General features: G+C 35.7%; 3 protein-coding genes across 4 annotated transcripts in view; 1 reads left to right on the top strand and 2 right to left on the bottom strand.

Moving 5' to 3' along the window:
* LOC125215135 (L-arabinokinase-like) overlaps positions 1-14,365 on the top strand; it is a 21,380-nt gene extending 7,015 nt beyond the window's left edge. Inside the window, exons 15-29 of the mRNA XM_048116459.1 lie at positions 5,723-5,883; positions 5,992-6,154; positions 6,857-6,940; positions 7,051-7,176; positions 7,827-7,957; positions 8,037-8,118; positions 9,401-9,488; positions 9,933-9,976; positions 10,077-10,172; positions 10,256-10,332; positions 11,826-12,014; positions 12,101-12,266; positions 12,713-12,784; positions 13,090-13,284; positions 13,915-14,365. Of these exons, the coding sequence (XP_047972416.1) occupies positions 5,723-5,883; positions 5,992-6,154; positions 6,857-6,940; positions 7,051-7,176; positions 7,827-7,957; positions 8,037-8,118; positions 9,401-9,488; positions 9,933-9,976; positions 10,077-10,172; positions 10,256-10,332; positions 11,826-12,014; positions 12,101-12,266; positions 12,713-12,784; positions 13,090-13,284; positions 13,915-14,031 (1,791 nt within the window). The 3' untranslated portion in view covers positions 14,032-14,365. The remainder of the gene's footprint in view (positions 1-5,722; positions 5,884-5,991; positions 6,155-6,856; positions 6,941-7,050; positions 7,177-7,826; positions 7,958-8,036; positions 8,119-9,400; positions 9,489-9,932; positions 9,977-10,076; positions 10,173-10,255; positions 10,333-11,825; positions 12,015-12,100; positions 12,267-12,712; positions 12,785-13,089; positions 13,285-13,914) is intronic.
* A 544-nt stretch (positions 14,366-14,909) lies between these two features.
* On the bottom strand, positions 14,910-18,195 carry LOC125215134 (pollen receptor-like kinase 1). The gene is made up of 3 exons (XM_048116458.1): positions 17,449-18,195; positions 16,002-16,616; positions 14,910-15,627 (listed from the first exon to the last, which is right to left on the bottom strand). The coding sequence occupies exons 1-3, from the start codon at positions 18,098-18,100 to the stop codon at positions 15,008-15,010; spliced, it is 1,887 nt and encodes a 628-aa protein (XP_047972415.1). The 5' UTR covers positions 18,101-18,195; the 3' UTR covers positions 14,910-15,007.
* A 4,079-nt stretch (positions 18,196-22,274) lies between these two features.
* LOC125208903 (protein APEM9) lies at positions 22,275-25,652 on the bottom strand. 2 transcript variants are annotated; one of them, XM_048108425.1, is made up of 7 exons: positions 25,491-25,652; positions 25,229-25,414; positions 25,086-25,163; positions 24,367-24,441; positions 24,156-24,279; positions 23,209-23,546; positions 22,275-22,566 (listed from the first exon to the last, which is right to left on the bottom strand). In XM_048108425.1, exons 1-7 carry the CDS (start codon positions 25,544-25,546, stop codon positions 22,437-22,439), a joined length of 987 nt encoding a protein of 328 aa, XP_047964382.1. In that variant the 5' UTR covers positions 25,547-25,652; the 3' UTR covers positions 22,275-22,436. The 2 variants fall into 2 exon arrangements, with proteins under 2 accessions (XP_047964382.1, XP_047964381.1); XM_048108424.1 differs by having other exon boundaries at positions 24,156-24,441.
* Between the last annotated feature and the right edge of the window lie 709 nt (positions 25,653-26,361).

The following is a 26,361-nucleotide window of genomic DNA, read 5'->3' as shown; positions in this document are numbered from 1 at the left end:
TACAGAAGTTTTCAGATATGTAACTTGTTTGGTTTACTTGAAACTGTGGACATTGGTGACTTTCACGAGGTTGGTGACGGACTATCTTGGCTGCAAATCTTTTTCGGAATCCTTCTTCCTGCAACCTAGTTCTCCAATTTTTCCTTCTCCATCAAAGTTTCATCAATGTACTATCCTTGCCATTGTTTGGTCTCATCTGGGCCTCTCATGGCTCATGCAGTCATGCTGGGTCATTTTTTCATTTAAAGGATCAATAATTGTTCTCCATTACCTCATTGGTCGTGGTGACTCAAACCCCTAACCTATTGGTTGGAGGAAAAGAGTATTACCAAATAAGTTGCAGTTTGTTGTATACTTAGAGATCAGAATTTTAGTCTTGTAATTTCATTGTTTCTTTTGGAGTGGATGGCTTGTCTAAATGTATACATTTCATTTCTTTCTTGGATTAAAAAATACCTTTGATTTCCTTAACAAAAGAGAAGAAGAGAAGGTATCATATTTCTGTATGATAGCTTCTTTGCTTTTGCACACAAAAAATCTCATTTCGTAGCATTTATGGCTACTTTGGAAGTTCATAAATTGATGCTGATTATTTTTCAAATGTTGCTTATGTGCAGGTGGTTCGCAATCTCATCCTGCTAGGACATGAAATTCATGTGGTTACAGCTGCTTCAGAGCACATTTTTACCACAGAGATACAGTCACCTAAACTTTTCATCCGCAAGGTCAATCCCCTACCTTCCCCCCTTTTTTGTATCCGAGACTTAATATGCTTGGAGGTACAAAAGCTATGTATACTGTGCCTCTAGAAGCTGTGCCGCTCTAGATAGAAAGAAAAGTTGCGTTTGCATAAAAATCAAAACTTGTTTGTTGGATGCTAGCAATGTAGAGTGGATCTTTTGGAAGATCTGTTGTCAAACTCATGTAGACTGTATAATAAATGTAATTTTAACTCTCTGCAGGTGCTATTAGACATTGGAGCCATTCAAACAGATGCATTGACAGTTGATCGTCTTGCATCCTTGGAGAAGGTACTAGGCTACTAGCAATATAAATGGAGAAAGTCTTATTTTTACTCTCAATTCACATTTTACATATTGACTTCTGTTGATTGTCTCATGACTTATTTGCTTCCACATTTCAACAGTATGTTGAGATAGCTGTGGTACCTCGGGATTCTATATTGTCAACTGAGGCTGAATGGCTGAAATCCATAAATGCTAGTTTAGTGGTATGACATACAAAAAATCTCTCCCTTTCAACTGATATACTATGACTTAAGCTTGCTTCCTTAAAACAATTTGACATAGAATCATCTACTTTAAGTTGGATCGCAGATGAAAAAACGCTCTTTCTATTTGTACTGAATTACAACAGGTATCTGATGCTGTCCCTGTTGCATGCCAAGCAGCAGCGGATGCTGGAGTTCGTGCTGTTTGTGTGACCAACTTTAGGTGATTATACATATTTAAATCAACTCTATTTATTTTGTTTCTCTTCTGATCTTTAACCTTTTGTAGTTGGGACTTCATATATGCCGATTATGTTATGGTGGCTGGACGTCAAAGTCACTCTATCATTTGGCAGGTAAGTTATAGTTATTTTAGCCAACTTCAATGGATAATCATCAGCACAACTTCCAACCAAATTAACATTTTGGTATTTAGAGAACTCATAATTTTTTCATTGCAATTACAAAAGGAGATGGTATTCTTCCATTATTGATAACCACTGAGAAGAGTTCATCTGATGGTCCGATGATCGCATGATTGCATTGCTTACTTTAGAGTTAATTTAAGTGCATTAATTAGACATTTTGTCATTTTATTCGCTAGCTTGTGAAGAAATGTTCCATCTTAATTCTTAAATCTTTCTATGACAACTATAGAAATGCTAGAACAGTGCATTGATTTTTGAAGGTATCTGAAGACGGCTAGGCATCACCCACCTTCACCACATTGCCTTGCGGCCCTTGCCCCTACATTATATGAAGATCATTAAAAATTTATTGTGCTTTCACTTAGGACTCATCATCATTTTTTAGCACTGAGATCTCAAAAGTATGGGGTCATAGCTCCTATAACACTTGTTACCTCTAAGCAAAGTCCACATTTATATGATATATGTCTCTGCTTCGGGACCAAACTGCATGGATTTATTTTTACGCTTTCATATAGTCTTGTTTTGGTTATAATCATAATCATAAGCCCTAATGATAAGGGGAATAAATTGTGTTATTTGATGAGAGCATGGATCATAAATTAACTCTCAATACTACTCCATGAAGAAACTGTTACGTACTCTTCAGTTGTATTGATTTCACATGTGTGCCCTTTTCACTTTTGTTAAGTAGTTGTACTCTTAGATCTTTACTTTGAAGATTTTCCCTCCTTTCCTTAGAAGAACTTGAAAACCTTTGTTTTGGTTTTGCTTATTAAAATCTTTGCAGATAGCTGAAGACTATTCTCATTGCGACTTCGTTATACGTCTCCCAGGATACTGCCCAAGTATGGTGGTCCCAGAATCGTGTTCTCTCTTAAAAATTTCATATATGTGCACATACTAAAATATTATCTTCTCTTTTTCTCTGAACCAGTCTAAATTTTTGGTAGCTGCATGAACAGAGAAAGTGCAGTATGCTGGTCTCTTTGGTAACCTTTAGAATTTTGAGAACCCTTGAGAAGTTGTGGGATAGGGTTATGTTCAATGTTGATTGTATGGTTTTGATTCACGAGGATTTTAAACCAACCTTGTCTCTAACATTGTTAGAGATGTATGTCTTATTTGACTACTAGTGGATGGAGTATCCACAATGTGACACCTGTCTGATGATATGGAATAAATATATTTAAAATCAACCTCTCCCTCCATGCACCAATGCCTAGCCTACATTGACACGCACAATATTTTAGTTTTATAGTTTCCATCTTATTATGTCTTCTAGTACCATATACATTAGATTCTTCTGTGTGTCTTCATTGTTTAGCTGAACGGAATATAAAATGATATTCAGCATACTGACAAAGTCTGCTAAGCAGATGTCAAAATAATTGCTTCATTAATTTTCAGCTTCTCATTTGTTTTCTCACCACTTTCACCATAATTCATTTAGATTACCAATTACCATGCATGTCTGCTGAACTAAGATTGGGGATATCAAAGGTTCAATATAATCTGTTTAGTGTGTGTAAATAGGTTTACTTTATAGTTGAAATCATATGCAACTAATTCTCAAGCATATGCGAACCTTGCAGTGCCTGCTTTTCGAGATGTGGTTGATGTACCTCTTGTAGTTCGGAGATTGTGCAGGTCACGGGCTGAGGTTAGCTTATGCTACTAAATGTCTTCTGCTGGTGTAAGATACCTTTCTGATTGTTGATTCACTTTTGTTCAGGTTAGGAAAGAGCTTGGAATTGCGGAAGACACGAAAGTTTTGATTTATAATTTTGGCGGACAGGTGGAGATTCTAACTGTACATTTTAAAATTCTGCTGTTTGTGAAGGCATCAGAAATGCCATTCTCTTTATCTTTTTCCGATCAAAACTTTTCAAATTAATAAACTAGTCGTCAATATTCGGCAAAGGTTTTGGTGGTCTGTTTCTTTCAGTGGTGAATTTTAAACGACACTTTAGATGTAGCAGTTCTAGTGTTTTGTCTTAGGTGCAAGTACTTCTGTAGGAATGTCAGTTTTCTCTAGATAAGATTTGATTTAGTGACCGCTTTTGGATGGTTTGTACGATCTTATATTTCTCAAACAATCACTAATATCAGAGCTATTCATTGCTTACAGCCAGCTGGGTGGAAGCTTCAGAAGGAGTATCTACCCGATGGATGGATATGTTTGGTTCGTCTCCCTACATGTTCGTGTGTTGCAGTTTGTCGTGAGTTATAATTTTGCTGGTTTGCATACTGTTACTTTATCTAGGTCTGCGGAGCATCAGAAGGGAAGGAGCTTCCAGAAAATTTTATTAAGCTTCCAAAGGATATTTATACACCTGATTTTATTGCAGCCTCAGACTGCATGCTTGGTAGCCTTACACCAAACTTCTTGCCATTTTTCTGATGAATGATTCAATTTAATTAGTAGTATTTTCAACTTACATTATGATGACTCACATCTCTCAGGTAAAATTGGATATGGTACCGTGAGTGAAGCCTTGGCATACAAAGTGCCTTTGATTTTTGTTCGCAGAGAATATTTCAATGAAGAACCGTTTGTTAGGAACATGCTTGAGGTGCATTCTCACCTTGTATATTCATTAAATTTACGTGCGATGTTAATGCAAACGTAATAATTATTTGAGATCTTGTCAAACTGTATCATATTGCATAAACAGTTTTATCAATGTGGTGTGGAGATCAAAAGGAGAGATTTGCTTACCGGATGTTGGGCACCGTATATTAAACATGCAATTTCCCTAAGACCGTGTTATGATGCAGGCACTAATGGCGGTGAGGTATCTTATCTTTTTTTTTCTTTTAATACTAGCGGGTAGGAATACATGGCAGACATGGATAGTTCAGGTTTGGCTGCTGGATGAAAGGCTTTGTTTGATGATATCCAAATATGAGCTGACTTTTATAACACAAAATTCATAATCAATGGCATACCAAATGGGCCTTTTTTTTATGAATGTATGCTTTACTGCAGGTAGGAATACATCACAACTGTTACTATCTTTCTTCACTTGTTTCTTCTATTTGTTCGACAAACCATTAATATATGTACATTTTTTGGTTTGTATTAAACATTGCTCCCTCCGTCCACGAAAAATAGGACACATTGTGAATGGCACGAGTTTTAATGTGAAATTGGTAAAGTAAGAGAGAAGGGAAAAAAGTAAGAGAGAAGTAGTGTTTGTGGAATGTGGGGTCCATATTATTAGTAAGAGAGAAGGGAAAAAAGTAAGAGAGAAGTTGTTGAAAACTTTCTTTTTTCAAAACATGGTCTATTTTTTGTGGACAATCAAAAATGGCAAATGTGGTCTATTTTTCGTGGACGGAGGGAGTATATTTTTTGGATTAAAGTTAAGTAGTTTAGATTTTGGATTTGATGCCAAGTTACATTAAGCATTAAGTACATAATATTCTTTACCAGTACCGATCATCATCCAAAATTTTTCCATTACAATTATATACTCCCCCACCCCCAAAAAATAATCCATTGTTGCCATTTTGGCCCGTCCATCAAAATTAGTTCAATTCCATTTTCAGAAACTTTTTCACCACACATTGCACTACTATTAATGTTGGTTTCACTATCCACTAACACTATTTCACTGGTTTGTTTAGTTAACTTCAGCTAACTTGTTCTCATTTTTCATGAATTTAAAGGTGGTTGCTCATATACTTCAGGATACAGCTTTGGGGAAAAATGTTACTCCTAAGGTATTTTTTTCTTCAAGCATCTTATAATCCTCTGCTTCCTCTTTACTCGCATTTCAGCATCCTCTTTTGATTAAATAGTATTAGTGCTTTTAGGACTGATATATTTTAAAATCCGAATTAAAGAAATAGTGTCCTAGTTTCCTAAGGATTTGATTTAAGTCCATAATAAAAGTTTGATTTCATCTGAACACCTTTAAACAATTTATGAAATTAAAATGTGATAGGAGAACAATGTAAACATGATCTATTGTTTGGGTTCACAGATTCTCTCCTAGTGTTTTTATGTGTTTTGCAATATATCACTCTTACTCCTTACACGTCTTGTTTGATTCAGCTTAGTGGATCAAGAAGGCTGCAGGATGCCATTGTCCTTGGGTATCAGCTCCAGAGAGTTTCTGGGAAAGATATAGATGTCCCTAGTTGGTATGCACTTGCACAAGACGAACTTAGCTTTCGCATACCATCAGCCGATGAGACCAGTACCTTGACCAGAGAGTAAATTTTTTGTCTTTTAACTTTAAATTGGTTGCCGCACTTGCACTGATTTCTAATCCTTGATCGCTTGGAAGTATTACGACTTTCTCTATAATTCTATATATTTAGGACTGACGACATCGAAATCTTGCATGGAGATCATCATAATCTTTCAGATACAATAGGTTTCTTAAACAGTTTGATGGAGCTGCATGCCTTAACCAGCATCAGGAATAGTAGTCAGCTTCACTCACGTGAAAGTCTTGCTGCAGCTGCAATGTTTAACTGGGAGGTACTTTAAATCCAGTTATGGATTTTTGCAAATGCATCTCAATATTGGGTTTTTGAACTCTGTAATATATGGTGTTTTCTTGATATTTTTTACATAGTATAGACAATTTTGTTGACAATTGTTCCTAGATTTGGTGGAATGATATAAGAATTCATAATTATATTTCAAAACACTATCCCCATACTTTAATATATAACCTAGTAATTAGTCAAGTTTCTAATTTCTAGACTGTCCACTATGTGAGTTGGAGGTCTACTGACATAGGCGGGCATATGAATCTACTGATATTCAATATCTCAATCAAATCATTACATAAGGCAATAAAATGTTTCCTAAGAACATGCAATAATGCAATTACAATCTGTCATCACGGGCTTGGTAATATTGTTATTAGGGCCAATACTCACAAGGGAGCTTGATCACGAGTTTCTGTGTACTTCGGACATTTTCAATAAACTGAAGCTTCCTAACATCTTATTAGTCACTTTTCTTGTAAAAAAAGTATGGTTATGTGGTGTACAATTTATTTTAAGTAAGCTAAACATATTATTTAGATGATACAGAATCATCATAAACTCGTCTGTCTCTTTAGTATGTTCCATAATTCCAGTCTAGTTTATAATCGCTGCAATTTGCACTTATAGTACTACTTGTTATGCTGCTCTTCATATTTCAAGGTTCTGTTCCTTATCTGGTTTGTAGGAAGAAATTATTGTAGCTAGAGCACCAGGTAGATTAGATGTCATGGGAGGATTTGGAGATTATTCAGGAAGCTTAGTTCTGCAGGTGCTTATCTATCCATGAGATGCTTCTTTCATCCAGACAATGGTGACTTCTTTGGTACTACTAAATGCTTGTTAGTAATTTTCAAATACCTTTACCGATTTCACTTGCAGATGCCTATTAGAGAGGCGTGTCATGTTGCTATTCAGCGAAGTCATCCAGGCAAGCACAAGTTGTGGAAACATGCTGAGGCCAGGCAGCAAAATAAAGGACAAGGCCCCACACCAGTTCTCCAAGTTGTATGTAGCCATGAAAACTCTTCAGGAAAAACCACCTTAAAACGTTAGATTTAATACTTAATAACATGAATATCAATTTAGAAGCTTTGATTTCATAAAAACAGTCACTAGTACTAGTAAAACCAATTAGTAAGAACTTTCAGTTAATGTTGTTCAACTGTTCAACGACTAATCAGTTATTACTAATTGTCATAGCTATATTAACATAGACAAATACGTCGTGTCTAGTCATGATTTTATATTTTCAAGTTACGTCCCTTCAGCTCGGTTCATTTAGCTACCAAGCTAGTTCACGAACTAACAAGCCGGATACTACCATCCTCAAGCTTGGCTCGTTTAGCTAACGAGCTTCACTAAATGAGCTTTTATCAAGACAAGCTTGCATTAGCTCATGAGTAGCATGTTCATTTACAGCCCTAGCTCTGCATGCATCTTTCTACAGCACACATATGCTTAGAGAGATCTCTATTCCAACAGTTTAACCTTGTAATCACATATTTGTGATTATTTTCCTAGAAACCTGAATTAAGAAACATAATATAGGTTTTTTATCGACAGAATTTGGCTGCTTAAGAGATTAAGCGCCCGCATAGGTATTTGATAGGTATCTGTAGCTTTCACACATAAGCACTAAGGTGTTGGTTATGCAGGTATCATTTGGCTCAGAACTTAGTAACAGAGCTCCTACTTTTGACATGGACTTGTCTGAATTTTTGGAAGATGGACATCCTATTTCATATCAGAAAGCAAGAGACTATTTTGCTCAGGACCCGTCACAGAAGTAATTCCATTTTTCATGTTTAGTTTACTATTACTTGTTCTATAAAAACTAGTTTGTCACTATCCTGATGCCATCCTAGGTGGGCAGCATATGTTGCTGGTACAATTCTGGTATTGATGACTGAATTGGGCATTCAATTTGTGGACAGTATCAGCATACTGGTAAAGATCTGACGTTATGGACATTATTATTATACTCCTAATTGGGAAATGCTTTGTTGCATAACAACTGCTACAGGGAATGTTGTTTTCTGCTTCTGTGAACTGATGGTTTGAGTAGATTTATGATAATAATGTCTGGCATACCATGAACTTAATCACATAAACTGATTGTGCTCTACATACCATTATCATTACTAAGACATTTTTTGATAGTACAAAAAAAAATTGTAGTACTGTCGGGTTTCTTGTAGTAAGTATGTAGCTATGTTTGAACAAGACTGGCAACCATCATGTGTAGACAGTTAATAGGAAATATGATACCCCCTCCGTCCCTGAAAGTTTGTCTCATTTTTCTATTTCCGTCCGTCTCACAAAATTTGTCCATTTCACTTTTTACCATTTTTGGTAGTGGACCCCATGTTCGACTAACTCATTCATACTCACATTTTATTATAAAACTAATATATAAAAGTAGGACCCACATTCCACTAACTTTTTCAACTCACTTTTCATTACATTTCTTAAAACCTGTCAGGTCAAAGTGGGACAATATTTGGGGGACGGAGGGAGTATTTTATTTGATATAGACTCTTAGGGAATAATACCACTAGCAATGGGGTGGTAAGTCACATTTGAACGTTAGTAGGCTAACTGCTCTGTCCCTGTAGTTTTAAGAGGGTTGGACCATCTTCATTATTCATTTGAAGTCATAAGCAATTTATAGTAGCATAACTGCATAAGAAGTAAGACAATGGAATAAAACTGTTTAATAGAAAAAAATAGTACTCCCTCCGTTCCATAGTAGTGGAAGCATTTCTTTTTGGCACGGAGATTAAGAAAATGATGTGTAATGTATTAAATAAAAAGATAATAAAGTACGAGAGAGGAAAAAGTAGAGAGAATAAAGTGAAAAAGTAGAGAATAAAGTAAGAGAGAAGGAAAAGTAAGTGAGAAGAAATGCGTGACTCCACTACTATGGAACGTACCAAAATGGCAAAATGACTCCACTAGGAGGGAGTAAATATTACAGGGTCGGTTTCAGACTGACCAAAAAGATCCATATGGAGTTGTCAAACTAGAGAATTTCGCAACAGAAAACAAAGTTTCTGTTTCTATTAATGGGTTGCATCATGCTGGAGTTGCTGAGGATTTCTCTACTATTGTTTTTCTCTGTTTTCTCAGAAATATATGCAAAATGCTAGTTTCAGTTGATTCTGTTAATTTTTGTGGCCCCTGTGCAAGTAGAACTATCAGTAAAAGCTAAATTTGAAAAACTTTCAAGGTGATTTCTGGTGTCCCGGAGGGCAAAGGTGTATCATCTTCCGCTGCAATAGAAGTTGCAACAATGTCTGCTGTGGCTGCTTCTCATGGTAATGATAGATGCTACTTCTTCAGGTGTCAGATAGGAATAGTATGATCAGTCAAAGTCTTCATATGTTAGGCAATAACAACTTCAGTATTTACTGTTTGAATCCAATAGATCATTCTGCTTATATGTTTGTAGAGGTCCAGCATGAGTAGATATGAATTTTGCAAGCGATGGTATCTTAGATAAAGGAGGCTAGGAGCTTAATATCAATAAATATATGAATCAATCTAATACTCTAGAAGCTACTCGATGGTACTGTGTAATAACACTAACTTGTACATCAAGAGACATAGATCCATAAAACCTGAGTGTAGATGTACAGTCTTGGATGAAGATTACTAATTAACCCCTCCACATGACCCGTGAGCTGATCAAATTTTTAATTTTTATTATAGTTTTTCCCAGCCTTGTGAATGAATTATTTGACTGCTGTTCTATTTTTCAGGATTAGATATTGCACCAAGGGATCTTGCTTTGCTTTGTCAAAAGGCATGCTACGCTCCTAATCAATTTTCGTCGGAGTTCCTTTAAGTCTAAATTTTACACTGCTATTTACCGCTTAACATTGATCGAGTATCTCATGTAAAAGGTCGAGAATCATGTTGTTGGTGCTCCGTGTGGCGTGATGGACCAGATGGCTTCTGCATGTGGTGAAGAAAACAAACTACTAGCAATGTTGTGTCAGGTGTGACCTATAGTAAAGCATGCTGTTCATCATAAATTAAGAAGCTACTTAACAATTGAATTGTAGTTTTCCTGTTTCTTCAGCCTGCTGAAGTCTTAGGTCATGTGGAAATCCCTCCTCACATACGATTTTGGGGGATAGACTCAGGGATACGACACTGGTATACATTTAGTGATGCACTTCTTAGATCATTTCTGTAGTTAATATTTTGAGTTTTGTGGTCATGAAGAACTTTTTGGTGTTCCAATTGTGCCCTCTATTGTTATAAAAACTGCCGCAAATATTCTGTTGTCTGGTGGTATTTGAGAAATACTCCATATGATTTGAATTTATGAAACATGCAATAATCTATACGTTAATATTTTCTGATACTCCAAGAGAAGCTTCTATAATGAGAAGATGAGCTATTGAGATCAATTTTTGGGCTTCACTACAACTCTTGAACATATTAATCTGTCCTACTTTTAGTAATGAACTGAGTTATATAATTCTTATAAATAGGGCTATGATCCCTATTAAAAATGAGCCACTCACCCCTTAAAAGGCCTCTTAAGGGGTGAGTGGCCCATTTCTAATATGGTATCAGAGCGGGCCCAAGTCAATGATGGATTTTATCTCTTTATCTCTCCTCTTGCCTACCCACGTGATGGAAGTCCGACGTGTCATTCCAGCCCAAACGTGCGGGACCTGTTAAATGTCTAAATCTTGTCCCACATCGACTTGGTGAAGATCCTATCTAATCTATATAAGTGTGGATAACCATCCCCCCTTACGAGGCCTTTTAATGGGTGAGTGTCCCATTTGTAATAATCCCTACTTTACAGTGTGTAGAAAAAAAGTTCAGTTCAGCTACTTTGTCATGGTCTTTTTGGAGGATGGTCTCCTAATCACAGGAGTAATTATCTTTTTATTTTATTTATCTTTGTTTATTTCGTATGCTTTGTATGTGTATTAGCGAATGCATATGGTACGCCTGCCTGTCACTCCGTATCATATTTCTTAACAGTCATTTATTCCATCAAAGTTACGGATGGAAAGAAATCACTGTTTCCTGCTGGGGATCTTAATCAAATGGTTACTGACTTCACTTGAAAGTTAATTATGGTTGTCACCAACCAATAGTTGTGAAAAACTTACTAATGAGTTTCAGAAACATTTTTGGCGTTGCAAAAGAATCTGAAGTGCGCATTTTATAGTCTTGATTAGGGAATGGATGGCTGGGTAGAGATTGAATTCTATTTATTTCAGGTGGCAATTGAATATAATGTGGATCATTTTCTTGATTGAGAGAGTTTTTTCTGTCTGTAACATCCTCCATTTCAAGCTTCTTTTCAAATAGACATCTTATCCAGGATGCATATTGCTGTTACATATTATGACATATTAGTCCATCATCGACTTGGTAAAGATCGTGTTTTTAGTGTATAAGTTGGACAGCCCTCCCCTTTTATAAACCATTATAAGAATATAATGGGCCCAATCCTAAAATGGGTATCAAAGCAGGCTAAAGTCGATGTGGATATGTTTGGTCATGTGTGTTTGTCTCGCATCGGTTTGGCAAAAGTCATGTTTTCGGTAATTCTCACTAGCAAACAGAGTGTTATGGCATGCACCGGTCTAATTCATTCCCTTTTTTACTATAAAATGCTACAGTGTGGGTGGTGCAGATTATGGATCTGTAAGAATTGGCACCTTTATGGGCAGAAAGATGATTAAATCCATGGCATTTCATAATTCAAAGAAAGTCGAAGGCCTTAATAATAATGGAAAGGATGAAGATGCCATGAAGGTACTTGAAGCTGAAGCTGCAATGGATTATCTATCCAACATATCCCCACACCGGTTATATTCACTCTTTACTTTTGATACTATATTTTCTTATGAAAATGCTAATGTGAGCTTATAAAGTTTTTCTTTTTTCTTCCCAGCCATGAGGAATGTTATGTACATAAACTCCCAGAATTTGTATCTGGCAATGAATTTATCGAGAATTATGGTCATCATGATGATCCCGTTACAATAATTGATAGAAAGCTTAGTTATGCAGTAGGAGCACCCACAAGACATCCAATATATGGAAATTTTCGAGTCAAGGTCAGTACGTTACATAGAATGCGCTTTCTGTATATGAATGAAAGAGAGGCTGTTATCATTTCAGTATTGCATTTGTTTTGCCTATCTAAACAGTATGGAATCTCAATGAGAATTTCAACAGAAAACCAGGTTTTCATAACCAAATCTCTCTATCAGTGATACTGTGAACAGATGTAATGCACCTGCCCTTCATCATACTAGTAGCAATGTTATAGACGCTCTATTTTGTGCCCCTGTGTGACCTTTCCGTGTTTAGTCTTTTACTCGGTTCTTCTTCGACATCAAAGTGACTTCATTTGTAGTTACAACGGTATATCATATGCTATTTTTAAATTTCTTTTAATGGTATAATCACATCTTGGATCAACTTATGGCTTGAGTTGATTAATATTGCCTACACTATGTGGTATGATCCATCGATAATTTTCCCATGTATTGCTGTTTAGGCTTTCAAAGCATTGCTATCAGCTGCTCCTTCAGATGATCAACTTTGTGCACTTGGAGAGCTCATGTATCAGGTATCTTCAAATATCTTCCATATTCTTTTATTGATGCAAGGATTTGGAACTTTGTTTCACATCGGGCATTTCCTCTTATTACAAGATCCCAACTGCTAATGTGAACAGCCCTGCACGTAGATCTATTGTTCTTGGCCTCATCAAAATCTGCAAATTCAGTACCCCAATAAACATAGATCTATATAAATTAATAATCAAATAAATACTATCTTTGAATGATACAAGTATATACAAATAGTATGAAGTTAAATTGACTAAAGTAGAATTGATCATTTACTCACTAACATAAATTATACATACATTAGTGTCACTACAGCTACAATGCATGTGGACTTGGTTCAGATGGGACGGATAAGTTAGTCCAACTGGTACAAGAAATACAGCATAGCAAATCCTACAGCGGGACTCTATTTGGGGCGAAGATTACGGGCGGAGGTTCTGGAGGAACAGTTTGTGTCCTAGGGAAAAACATATCAAGAAGTGTAGATCAAATTGCTAAGGTATCTTTCAAGTATTCTTTTGTAGTTTACAACATATCTAGCTGATTTCCATTCTTTTCAAACTTCACGTGTGACATTTTATTGTCTCGTTGTATGAACAAAACCATCTTTACATGTATATGGTTCATTTCTTGTGCTGAAGCTTTACTACTACTAAATTGGTTCATTAATCATAAGCTGAAACCTTTGCAACTGTATACTCTTCCTGATAGAATTGGTGATCCTATAAAACCAATATTCGACTGGCTCGGCCAATGATACCACAGCCTTACCTTGCCCCCTATTTAAGTCTGAATACGAGGTGGTTGGTAGGATCAATTTCTCCTTCTCACTTACTTACGGCTGGAAAATAGACCATAACACTGCCAAGGTTTTATCTCTATTACAGTGCTTAGTTTTCCAGATCTCAAAATGTTGGTATTATGCAATGAAGCAACTATGGTTAAGTAAAAATTACCAAAATGGCCGTTGCGATATTTTTCTAACCTCGAACAGCAATTAGTTTTGAACCCTTTACTTCCTATTTGTCAGGTTGCATGATTTGCATCACACATCAGGATGAAAAGCATTTGATATTTTGTTCTAGCCACCATTTTTTCTAAGTATTACAAAGTTTATGCCAGTGTGCAGATTCAGCAGAGGTACAAAGCAAGCACCGGCTTCTTGCCTCATGTCTTTGAGGGCTCTTCGCCTGGTGCTTGCAAGTTTGGCTATCTGAAAATACGCCTTAGATCGCGTTCGACCTAGAATATGGAACGTGGCTGTCTCGTTTTGCAAACATTGCGGACATTAGTTTCGTGCCAGCACAGTTTGCAGGTACGTGAAACTGCTACTGATGCCACTACCTTTTGAATATTAATTGGCTGTGATTTAGATCATGAATAACTCTTCAATTGCATTATAATTTGAGGCAAATGTTACACCATTATATATGAATGATACTACTTCATCTATATTTCATATTTTGCCTTTTTTTTTTTCATTTCAAAAACATTAGATTCAAATGAGCGTTTGTCCAAGCGTATGTTATCTTTGACGGAGAATGGTGGAAAACATATGTTTTTCTCTCTTTTTGCACTCATTTCACACATTCCTTATTATGCATGATTGTTGATGATATTATATTTTTTCATTCTTCGATTAGGAATCCCAGTCTACCATTTCGGTCCGTCTGCAATTAAGAGTTTCTTTTCATTTTTACAATAAATGGTAAATAGGTTATACATTCCACTAACTTATTTCACACATATTTGATTACTATAAAATGTATACCCCTCTCTTCTCAGGGCAGTTGAGTTGTATTCTTTAATTCCTTTTGGGGCTGGTCCCATAGTAGTCAAGCCAATTTTTTTTTAGAAAAAAACTTTATTATATCTCCTACTTTATTCTCTTTCCACTTCAACTTTTAAACATCAATTCCTTAAATCACATACCAAAAAAAAATGCCTCAACTAACTTCGGACGAAGGTAGTATATAAAATGAAACATTCTAGTATCTTTTTCCACCTTCTGACTTTATATTTCTTAACTCATGTGGAACTTAACCGGGACTCGTAATCGCGGACATGAGGAGTACGTAATAGTTAATGCACACTATAACACCATTTCCAAATAGATTTTCCCAGTTAAGAATACAAATCAATCACTAGATCAAAAATTTAAGCACAAATAAATATTACAAGAGCAAATGAGAATATCTATCAATGTAAGTAAATTTTGTGATCTATAAATTGATGGATTTGAAATCCTGAGATAATCCTCTTGATGATTGCATGTCACTTTCGCTGGCGTATGGTGATACGAAATCATCATCGAATTCCTTGTCTTTGATCTCCTCCACCATCTCCACCACCTCTTTAATCTCCGGCCGCCTCTCGAGGTTGGCCTGGCAGCAGCTCAACCCTATTTTCAATAGCTTCATCATGTCACCCGTCACGGCCATGTCTTGATCAAACACCAACGCGCCAGTGCCGAAGGTTTTCAGCCAGGTAGTGACGTCGACATCAGGCTGTTGGTCTATGACAGAGGGTCTCCCAGTGAGGATTTCGAGTATCAAATGTCCAAAGCACCAGACGTCGGTTTTCTTGGTTAGTTTGGCAGTTTCCTTGTACTCAGGCGACTTGTAGGCGATTATGTGGTGTTTTGCATGGTCTTTGTTGAGGATGGGGATTAAGCCGTAGTCGGTGAGGAGGGGGTTGAAGTCGGCGTCAAGGAGCACGTTGGACGCCTTGAGGTGGCCGTGTGCTGGAGTGAGGCTAGGTAGCTCATTGTGCAGGTAGAGAAGCCCTTTCGCCACCCCTTTGACGATTTTCAGCCGCGTCCTCCACTCTAGTGATTGATTTCCTGATCATAAAAATTTATCGAATTAGGGTTGGTCGTCGATTTTAAGTGACATGTTTTCCTCTTTTTGGATGTCATTCTAATGACACATTTCCTTAAATGGAAATATCATCTCTACTTTATTCTTTCTTCTTTCAACTCACAAAACATAACTGTATAAAATCTCGTGCCAAAAAGAAAATGATCCACTTAGAGTGAGACAAGAGAGTAGTTTTCTTTTATTATTTCAATCTATTCAACAAATTTTTTTAACACATATTAAACTATTAATAAGGTGGGTCCACCACCCACTAACACTAGTTCAATTTCTTCTCTTTATCTATCATACTTTACCAATTTCGTATTAAAACTCAGTATTCTTAGATATACAAACATACCGTGTCTTGGAGCGGTGAGACTGCCGTTGTGGACAAAGTCAGCTACGAAGAGCTTCTCCTCCTTCTTGTAGTAGAAGGCGAGAATAGGGTGCACATTGCAATGGTTGATGCGGCCGAGCCTCCTCATGTGCTCGTTGAAATCTTCCTTGCTCACTTGGTTCATGTGCTTGAATCTCTTGACGGTCATCTTCTTCCCCTTGAGCCCCGCCTTGTATGTCGATCCGAACACGCTGCTGCTTAGAATCTCGGCCGACGACTTCAGCAGCTCCTGCATTTCGAACCTCTCCGTCTCTTCTTTCAGGAAAGTCAGCAGCTTCATGCTTGGCTTCGCGCCTTCGGGCGATGCACTTCCGGTGCTTCTTACCATTCGGTTTAACTCCGGGCTGCCCCTTTCCATTCGGTTTAACTCCGGGCTGCCTCTTTCCATTTGGTCTAACTCTGGGCTGCCTCCTTGCTGTTTCTTGCCACACATAAGGAAGATGCAAACTCCTAAAAGGGATACGAGGGCTGCCCCGGCGACAACACCAATTGTCGTCTCCGGGAACAGGTGCTGGAAGCTCTCGTCCTTGTTTGCGGAGCATGATTCAAGCGGCGCTCCACACAGCTCTTTGTTTCCTGATCGCCACAAATAATATCGTTATTATTTCATTCTATTATTGTTAAAAGGAGTGCATGAACTAACTCCCCCTTTCAACGATTAAGTATCATAAGTTGACTCGGCTTGGGTTTCAAGAAATATAATGAAAAGTAGGTAGAAAAAATTAGCATAGCGTGGTCTTACTATTAAATGAATAGTCAAATTTGGGGTCCATTAGTTTTTTAATAAAATGTGAGTGGAATGAATAGTCAAATTTGGAGTCCATTACCAAAAGTAGTAAAAATTAAATGTCATTTAATTATGGACGAACTAAAAAAAAACTTGAAGACACTTAATCGTAAACGGAGGGAGTAATTCCCAAAATTACTATTCTAAAGCTATAAATAGATATGCTTACAAATTTTATACTCTTATCGTTGCAAGGTTCAACAATTCATTCCCAAATTACATAATAGTAATATGAAATTTGAGTTTGTTCTTGGGACATATCCCAAATGGCCAAATACTAATAGAGTATTAGCTGCATTTATATATTTTGCTCGCACATTTTCTAATTTTTTGGATGGTTCGAACCCAACAATTCACAATCACAAGCTTTTTAGTTATAAATTGCTTGCCATATTTTGCTTACACTACACAACTATGAAGCTTTATAGTTTGTAGTCATGATTCATGAATTAAGAACAAACCAATACTTTCATCCCTAAAATTGCTTTAAAAAAAAAAATTGTAGCTATATATGTGCTATATTTATACTACCAAAATTCATATTTTGATATCTTTGCTCCTATTTCTGAAGGTAAAGAAACGAGTAAAAGAAAATTGAAAACAGAAGGAACAAAATTTTACCAGAAAACGAGGAAGCATGTAGACGGCTGAGGGCTTGAGGGATTTGGCCTGCCAATCTATTATTTGATACATTGAATTTTATCAATCCTTGCTGCTGGAAATTGGGTATTTCTCCTTCAAACTCATTGTCTTCGAGCGCCAATTCTACCAACCTAGGCACCTTTGCCAACGTAGACGGTATAGCGCCAGAGAACTTGTTGTTAGCCAAGTGAAGCTTCTTCAATGACCGCATTCCATAGAAGGCATTGTCCGGGATCTCACCAGAAAACTTGTTGTTGGACAGAAATACGGTCTTTAGCGCGCCATGGAGCGTGAGGTTGGGCAAGGAACCCCTGAAATCATTGTTCTTGAAGCTCACACTTCTCAAATTGGGCAATTTGGCTAGGGTTTCAACATCGATCACGCCACGCAAACCCATATTCTCGAGCTTCAGGCCCCACACGTGGCCTTGTTCGCACAAGACGCCTTTCCAACCGTTGCATGGGGGCTTGGAGACGGTCCAATTGCCCAAGGCGGCCGTGTTTTCAAGGGAGGCTTTGAACTTGAGGAGGACATTGCTATCTGATTCACCGTGTGAGGTGGTGAAAAGGAGGAGGAGAAGGAAGAGGAGAATCGGGGTGGCCTGCAAAAGGACGTCGCGCTGAACCATCATGAGTTGTGGTGGTGGCGCGCACTTCTCATGAGTGCGCGCCCTTGTCAGTGAGACACCTAAAACTCAGAATGTCCTCTTTGAGGGCAAAAAGAATGAGGAAATTGTAATGAAATTTGGGAAATATGGTGGTTATAATTTGTGGATGGGAGAGAGGCTACCAAGAATAGTGTGTAATGTAATGTCCACTATCTCATTGCATAGTTTTTGCATGAGATATTTGCGTTTTGCCTTTACTTTTGTTTAGATTAGGGTTTAAGATTGGTTGGGATGAATGATTTATATCCATATTGTTTACTCGATTTTCTTCAATTAAAGTCCACACAACGTCACTTATAACTTATTATGCATTTTGCATTAAAATCTCCGAAATTTGTTTTTTCTTCTGTCAACAAACTTCAGTTTAAAATCATATATAAGTAAAAAATCACAATATAAGAATCGTCGTGTCTTAGTCACAGTAAGAGAGATAGAGAGAAAAAGTATTTTGAAGTATTGTTAGTGGAGAATAGGTTCAACTTCATTAAAGAGAAAAAAGTTTTCAAAATTACGCAAATTCTTGTCGGACGGATTAAATGGAAAAAGTGGATATTCTTGTGGGACGAGGGGAGTATCTTAGTAATAATTTTTCCAGTCATTTTTACCTACATATACACATCATATAAAAAATACGTATTATGTATATACTTCCTCCGTCCACAAAAAATAGAGCATATTTATCATTTTTGGTTGTCCATTAAAAGTAGAGCACATTCATTTATAGAAAGTTTTCAACAAATAATAACCCTACACATCATTCCACTAACACTACTTCTCATTCACTTTTTCTCATTCTCTCTTACTTTTTTCCCTTCTCTCTTATTTTACCAATTCTACATTAAAACTCGTATCGTATACCAATTGCACTATTTTTGGTAGACGGAGGGAATAATAATTTTAAGTGTAATTTTTTGGAATGTCAATTGTGAAAATGACAACCGGCATATTCTAATAATTTGCATATAATGAGATAAGTGCATGTATACTGCACTGTTACTCCCTCCGTCCGCAAATAGGAGTCCCGTTTTTCCATTTTAGTCCGTCCGTGAATAAGAGTTCCGATTCACTTTTATCATAAATGGTAATAGGATCCCACCTTCACCCAACTCATTTCACTCACATTTCATTTAAAACTAATATATATAAGTGGGACCCTATTCCACTAACCTTTTTCTCACTCACTTTTCTTAACATTTCTTAAAATCCGTGCCGCTAAGGAATGAGACTCGTAATGGCGGACGGAGGGAGTATAAATTATAGAGAGAACGTCTTTTTTAGTACACCAACTATCCCAAATGAACAAATTTAGTCCGTAACATTTCATAATATCTTTTGAGGTCCATCAACTATAAGTTAATATAATTTTACTACATTTTGGTTATTTCCAATATTTTCATGACCAAAGTACCCTTAAGTCCAAGAAGGACAATTCAATCTATTTATCCTCTCATTTTCATTAAAGTATTTAATTTATTTTTCTTTCTTTATTCATTCACTTTCTTCTAATTTATTTGAGATTAAATTTAATAGTGTCTTATACTATTATTATTAATATATACCATACCTTATTTGAATATTATGAGAGTACTTTCTAGTGCTAGTTAATACTTTTATATGATTACATTCTCAATTATTTAGATAAAATTAAGATAAAATATTTTATTTTAATAAATCTCTTAATTAAATTATACTAATACTCAAGTTCAGGGAAATGATACGCTACATCCTTACGTGAGCATTATCCTCTTTTCATGCTCATACTCTTTACATCCTTACGTGAGCATTATCCTCTTTTCATGCTCATACTCTTTAATGAGTTTGTTTTGTACTTCATATATTTGGTTTGTATCTAATACAAAATCTATAAATCGAGCTTTGTTTTTTATAATTTTTATAAAATGAAAACAATTTTTTAATATAACAGAATCAAGCTAAATATATAAAACAAAATAAATATTATTAAATAAACATGAAATGAGGATAGTGATCGGATAAGATCCTTAGATAAAGTATAAAGTGTATAGGATATCATTTCCCTTTAACTTCAATACATATAATAATCTAAGTTCAATATAAGTGCGCTTTGAAATAGCGATTAAAATAACAACGGTAACAATTTACATATATGAAGGTTCGTAGGCTCGTAGCAACATGATAATATCCTCAGTTCAATATATATAAAATACGTCCATTGCATATATACTAGTGAATTGTATTTTATGTTTCAGTCAAACATTTTTACTGTATAATTGCTACGTCTTGTATGTGCACACGAATTATAACTAAACTACACCATACATTACATTTTATATGTAGTGGACCATATTTGACCTTAATTAATGAATAATGCTTCCATACATATACATACATAAAAAAAACGTAGTGTATGATCAAATATTAACTACTCCCTCCATCCCTAACAATTCGTCACCATTTGACCCGACTCGAGTTTTAAAAAATAATAGAAAGTGAGTTGAAAAAGTTGGTGGCACGTGGGTCCTACTTTTATATACTCCAGTTTTATAACAAAATGTGAGTGTAAAAGAGTTAGTGGAATATATGGTCACTACCAAAAATGGAAAAAGTGAAAGGTGACAAATTTTTAGGGATGGACGAAAAAGGAAATAGGTGACAAATTTTCAGGACGGAGAGCGTAATTTACAGTAATAACTAATATAACTAATTTCAATTTTGTATGTGAAAAAAATATTAACACAAAGACATAAAGTTATTGATTTTCATGTGTTGATAAACTTATGTCTTTATATTGATATTTAAATTTATATGTTGTATTTTGAGATAATTATGTCTTTGTATTGATAATTTTAAGAGTGAACATCTTTTTAGGTCCACGAACTTTGTTAAAGTATCATTTTAGGTCCGTAAACTTTGAAAATATCATTTTAGGTCCGTCAACTAAAAATTAATATCATTTGAGGTATTTTGAACTTTTTTCGGATGAAATGCCCTTAAGGCTTTCAAAGGGCAATTTGGACAATTCTTTCGCCACTCATCTTGTGCCAGAGACCTATAGTCCAACAATTTTTAACGAAATTTTTTTATATTTAAATTCAATTTGGATGGTAATTGATCTCCATTCTGAAATTCATATAAATAATACTCTGAATGACAATCCAAATTAATAGCTATCTAATTTCAAAATAAATAAACTAAATATAATTCACAAATCACTTATAGTAATAGTAAGTTCTTAAAATGTAGTTTAGATTGAAAAAATATAATAAAGTATCAAGTCTCAATTCACTATCCCTATATAATTGGTCATCTAATAATTGAAAAATTAACACATACTCCCTCTGTCCCACTAGAAATGAAACGTTTTTCTTTTTGGGTTGTCCCTTTAAAAATGAAACGTTTATTAAAATAGAAATAACTTTATCTGTAATTTCCCCTCTCTCTTGCTTTACTCTCTCTTCTTTAACTCACAAAACAACACTATATAAAATCTTGTGCCGAAAAGCAAACGTTTCATATTTATTGGGACGGAGGGAGTACTATTTTTATAGCAAATTTTAATTATATTTAAATTCAATTTGGATTGGAATTGAATTAAATAGTAGTAGTAAAAAATTGTACAAATTGCCCTTTGAAAGCCTTAAGGGCATTTTCGTCCGGAAAAAGTTTAAAATACCTCAAATGATATTAACTTGTAGTTGACGGACCTAAAATGATATTTTCAAAGTTCACAGACTTAAAAATGATACTTTGACAAAGTTTATGGACCTAAAAAGATGTTTCCTCTAATTTGAATACACAGAATTGAAAGTTATTACTTATTACTGTTGACGCGATCCACAAAAGGTTCCAATTCTATTTATCAAACTTGACTTAAAAAAAAACTTAAAATCCTAACGAACTCAGATGACAATTCTCACGCTTTCTTCATACTTCTTGACTCCAGTTTGCATACGCTTAGCTTCGTTCGTTGGCTTATAATCCTGCCGAAGGCACACTGGACTCCATTCATCAGCAAACAATCCAACTTCTTGTATAAGCCGTGGGTTGCAGACTTCGGTCCACTCCACCGGGGTTCTTCTCCAACATTGTTTGGATTCAAAGCGAGGATCGCATCAATTAGAGTGACCAAATCCAAGCAGAACATATGTTTATTAGAATATAGGACAAAACAGATGCATTCATTGCATTTATAGTAACAGGCACTTAACACAGCATAGCAATTGAATAAACTTCCTAGCAATTTCCCTACACAAAGGGCAAGAGTATCATTTCACAATGTCCCTCAAATCTCACTGGATTTGAACTGGCAGGAAGTGTCCAGTCAGCGGCTTCCTCGTGTCGAGTTAGGCAAAGTTTGGACAGCAGCTAGGGGATTTACTTGGTATGAGAATGCAAGTTGCCACAGGTCCAAAAAAGCCTTCCTAAAAGAGAGAGCATGCTTAACAAGAAACCTGCATCAGCACAACAAGTCCTTACTAATAGTTAACTGAAGACTAAAGTCATAGTACGATAGATGTGATTAAACAGATTATGTGCAAAATTAAGGAAAATAAAATATGCATCTCCTCTCTATTGTATCAACTGACGGAGATTGTAAAATTGCCCAAACATTCGCAAACAAATTCAGTTAGCACTACGAAGAATAAGGTTCCGTACAACTAGCTATAAGTCGAGAACAAGGAATACGAAGATGCACTTAATGCGAAGACTAAAAAGACTACAAAGGGTTACACTTGAAAAACATCTAAGTTGTATAATATGCTGATTTTTCAAATTTATAGATATTACAGTCAATGTCAATGTATGGTTGAATCCTCAGTCAAGTAATGATTGCACAAACATGACTTTTAGTTTGGAGCAGTTATAAAGAGATTCCTTCATTTCAACTGAAGCAGAATTAATTATACTGCCCTTCAAGACTATCACATTTTTAGCTGTGAGCTAGAGAAAATATGAAATGGATAGAGCAAGTATTGCAAAAGATTGCAGCAGTCTGTCAGCGAGTTGTTAACTATTGAAATAGAGAATCATGCTAGGTAAAATCTAAAAATGATACCAATGATTTCCACCAGTGAGGCCAAGAGTATTCTTACCTCTTCAACATGACTTGCTTTTTTCTTGTGATGTAAAACATGATCAATAGCAGAGATGCCAACAGAAATTTCCCACTTGGTATTGATAATTGAACATTGCCTAACTTCACACTAAAAGTAGGAAACCACAAGAAATATGGAACTCTGTTACGAGAAAGTTTCAGAATTTCCGCCTTTGCTGTATTATTATTCTGTTCGTGAGTAGGGAATCCTGGTGCATTATCTTTCTGATGTGCATTATATGGTGTTTGGTCTTTTAAGAATTCAGGTTTGTATAGAGAAGTTTGAGATGAACTGGTCACGGAAGAACTCATTGATTGTAAGCGCCTCAGAAGAACCTGTGAGACAATAGCAGAAGCAATTATGTAACAGCAGAAAGTTTCAACTGAAATTACAAAAATTAGTTACTTATGGATATTGTTCATGAGCAGCAATGTAAGTATATAGATCTAATAGAACAACCCAGACAAATTGAATATTACTTTCGAAAGAAGCCCCGGTATCAAATAACCCAAGGGATCCACACACACTCAGCCAGTGTGATTTGATCCAACAAATTGCATTTCATGGTATTTCAATCCGAGAGTTGAAAAATAGAACGATGACCAAACCAACCATTATAGTGTTCGATACAGACTTCCCACAAAATCCTTAGCTTCTACTTGTCAGATCTCCATTTTAAATTACGAATAAATGGGCAAACAGTTTAAGATGATTCTTAACTTTAGTGAGGATGCCTTGTCTTATGCAAATATTTAAGAAGATTTATAAATTTGACCAAGTTGTTGTTATATACACGACCATTGGTCAATAGTAGTGATTGGTTGATGGAAAGGATGATGGCATAATGCATAACAAAGTCACTCTGAAGAGCTGTGAAATTAAAAATGACATAAGATATTGGACGCTATGAAATTAGAAAAAGGATAAGACATTTCTTATGTTACCTGACGCTTCTCAATAGGCAGAACAGCCTTTTCTACCCAGGATATAGCCAGGTTCGTGTCTTTCAAAGTTGTAGCGAGAAGTGTCACAACATAGAGCTCGACAACTTCTAAATACTTGTCAACACTGATAAAAAATGGATAGTTAGATCCTCCTGTATCAGCTACCCTAGCTTCTTCACCTAAAAGAGGATGGTATTTGTCATCCACATACGTCCAGCTGTTTACAAATTCCTCAAGAAAACCTTGAGCAATAGATGAGAGGCCCTCTGACAATTGAAAGCACACCCTGTGGGGGCAATAAAACAGTCACCCTTGCTGACATAATGACATTTAACATAAGATATTTGATGTAGCAGATGAAGCACTTGGAAACGGATAATGCATGATTAGGCTTCCCATCATAAGAACATATATAACTCTCAGATCGAATAACTGACATCTTCAGAATCCCCACTTGCCTTCATTCTATGCAACGAACATAGATTCCAGATGTATCAGAGTCAACTGTAAAGTCCCTATAGAAGACTAATTCTATCCGAAAACCACGAGATTCAGAAAATTGGAGAACACAAACTAAGGGCTTTGGGAGGATAAGGAAATTCTCTAATTATCCTTCTCTTGACAAATGTATATATTTTATTTCCTTCAACACCACAAAACACTGCTGCTATTGCATAAAACTAATAAGCACATTCACATACATAGTGCTCATGTATTTCCATGCTCCCTTTTGTACTATAGATTATCCAAAAAAACCCCGTAGGGTTGGCTTATCAGTTATAGAATTGCATTGGAGAAACATTTTATCAAATAAGACAAAATCTCTAGTTAAGAAGTAAGAGGCTGTTTTATAAGCTGTTTAGGGGTCTTCAAAAATGTATGGGAAAATAAGCTTAGAAAAGCAGGTTCTAAAGCAAGGTCAAAACGTACCCCGCAACGAAAACCTGAACAGGAATGAGATTGAGTGAACCAAATAAGAGTTTGAAGTCCTTCAATATCTCCGACGTCCTGCAAATAACCTTGTCAATTGAAATTTTAGTCACAAAACAAACAACAGAAATTAAAGAATTGACCTTGCCAATTGTTTCATGGATTGTACGAGAATCATGCCAGCTGATTCAAGCATATCAATCCATTCATCTTCGAAGCTCTCCGGAAATTCCGAAACCTGATTGATGCGATTATTATTCTGGAGTAATTGTTTAAGAATAGAAGAAGACAACGAGGCCGCCTCATCGAACAAGCAGCAGACGAGGTAACTGCAAATCGGATTACAAAATTATAGTAAATGTGAAGATGAAAGAGGGAAATTTGATGAATAGCAGCAATTGTTACTTTTCAGCGATATCAACTTGTTCCCAGATTGACGAGCTGTCATCCCTAATATCCATTTTCCCTTCCAATTCTTTCTCTGCTTTCCTATTTCGGTTCCCTTTTCTAGAGATGCGTAACAGAACACACAGGATATGGAAAATCCAAATCCAAATAGGTCGAAAAATTGAAAAATACAATTTACATAATTACTTCTCCCATCAAAAATAGTTATAGATGGACACAGTAATTTCTTCTCCCGTCAAAAATAGTTATAGATGGACATAGGCATGCTTATTCGGTCGGTTCCTGTTCTAACACACGGGTTGATCGGTTAATCTGTTTTAATTTTTCACAAAATTGGAACCGGATCTGGAGCAGGTCGATTCCGATTCCAAACTGGAAACCGATGTATAATTTTAATCCGAATTTATTTATAATTTTAAATAATTCAATACTACAAAAATAATAATTTAACATCTAGAAATATACCAACAAATAATACCTGAAAATTCAAATAAATACACAAAAAATACAAACCAACAATACAATAATATTCATGTATGGGTAAGAGTGATGTCAAGTGTAGTAGGTCGGACAAATCTGTTTTTTTTTTAAATATAGGAGTTCTATAATTTAGCAATTTTTTAAAAAAAATGAGTTTTAAAATTGAATTCCATTTTTCCTTTTTTGGCTAAACAAATATTCCATGGAATTTTCGTACTAATTGATCTTGTTGTGACTTTTTAGTTTATAACAGAATATTTAATAAATTATTCACGAACAAATTAAAATCGTATATCAAATGAATTGTTACATAAATTTGTTATAAAGTTAAATTTCTATCATATGAAATGATATAGTATTTGCATAAGTTCTTTTGGAAATTGAAAAC

This window comes from Salvia hispanica, chromosome 3 (assembly GCF_023119035.1).
Source record: "Salvia hispanica cultivar TCC Black 2014 chromosome 3, UniMelb_Shisp_WGS_1.0, whole genome shotgun sequence".
Classification (NCBI taxonomy): Eukaryota; Viridiplantae; Streptophyta; class Magnoliopsida; order Lamiales; family Lamiaceae; genus Salvia; species Salvia hispanica.
Note: the sequence above shows the minus strand (reverse complement) of the source record. Positions and strands in the feature narration are given on the sequence as shown.

Excerpts from the sequence above, each read along its gene's own strand:
- LOC125208903 (XM_048108424.1), bottom strand. The coding sequence starts at position 25,546 with ATGGATATTAGGGATGACAGCTCGTCAATCTGGGAACAAGTTGATATC. Across the intron at positions 23,547-24,155 it reads TGCCTATTGAGAAGCGTCAG|GTTCTTCTGAGGCGCTTACA; the intron begins GTAACATAAGAA and ends ATTGTCTCACAG. Across the intron at positions 22,567-23,208 it reads AAGCAAGTCATGTTGAAGAG|GTTTCTTGTTAAGCATGCTC; the intron begins GTAAGAATACTC and ends GTGCTGATGCAG.
- LOC125215134 (XM_048116458.1), bottom strand. The coding sequence starts at position 18,100 with ATGATGGTTCAGCGCGACGTCCTTTTGCAGGCCACCCCGATTCTCCTC. Across the intron at positions 16,617-17,448 it reads ACATGCTTCCTCGTTTTCTG|GAAACAAAGAGCTGTGTGGA; the intron begins GTAAAATTTTGT and ends TGTGGCGATCAG. Across the intron at positions 15,628-16,001 it reads TCTCACCGCTCCAAGACACG|GAAATCAATCACTAGAGTGG; the intron begins GTATGTTTGTAT and ends TTTTATGATCAG.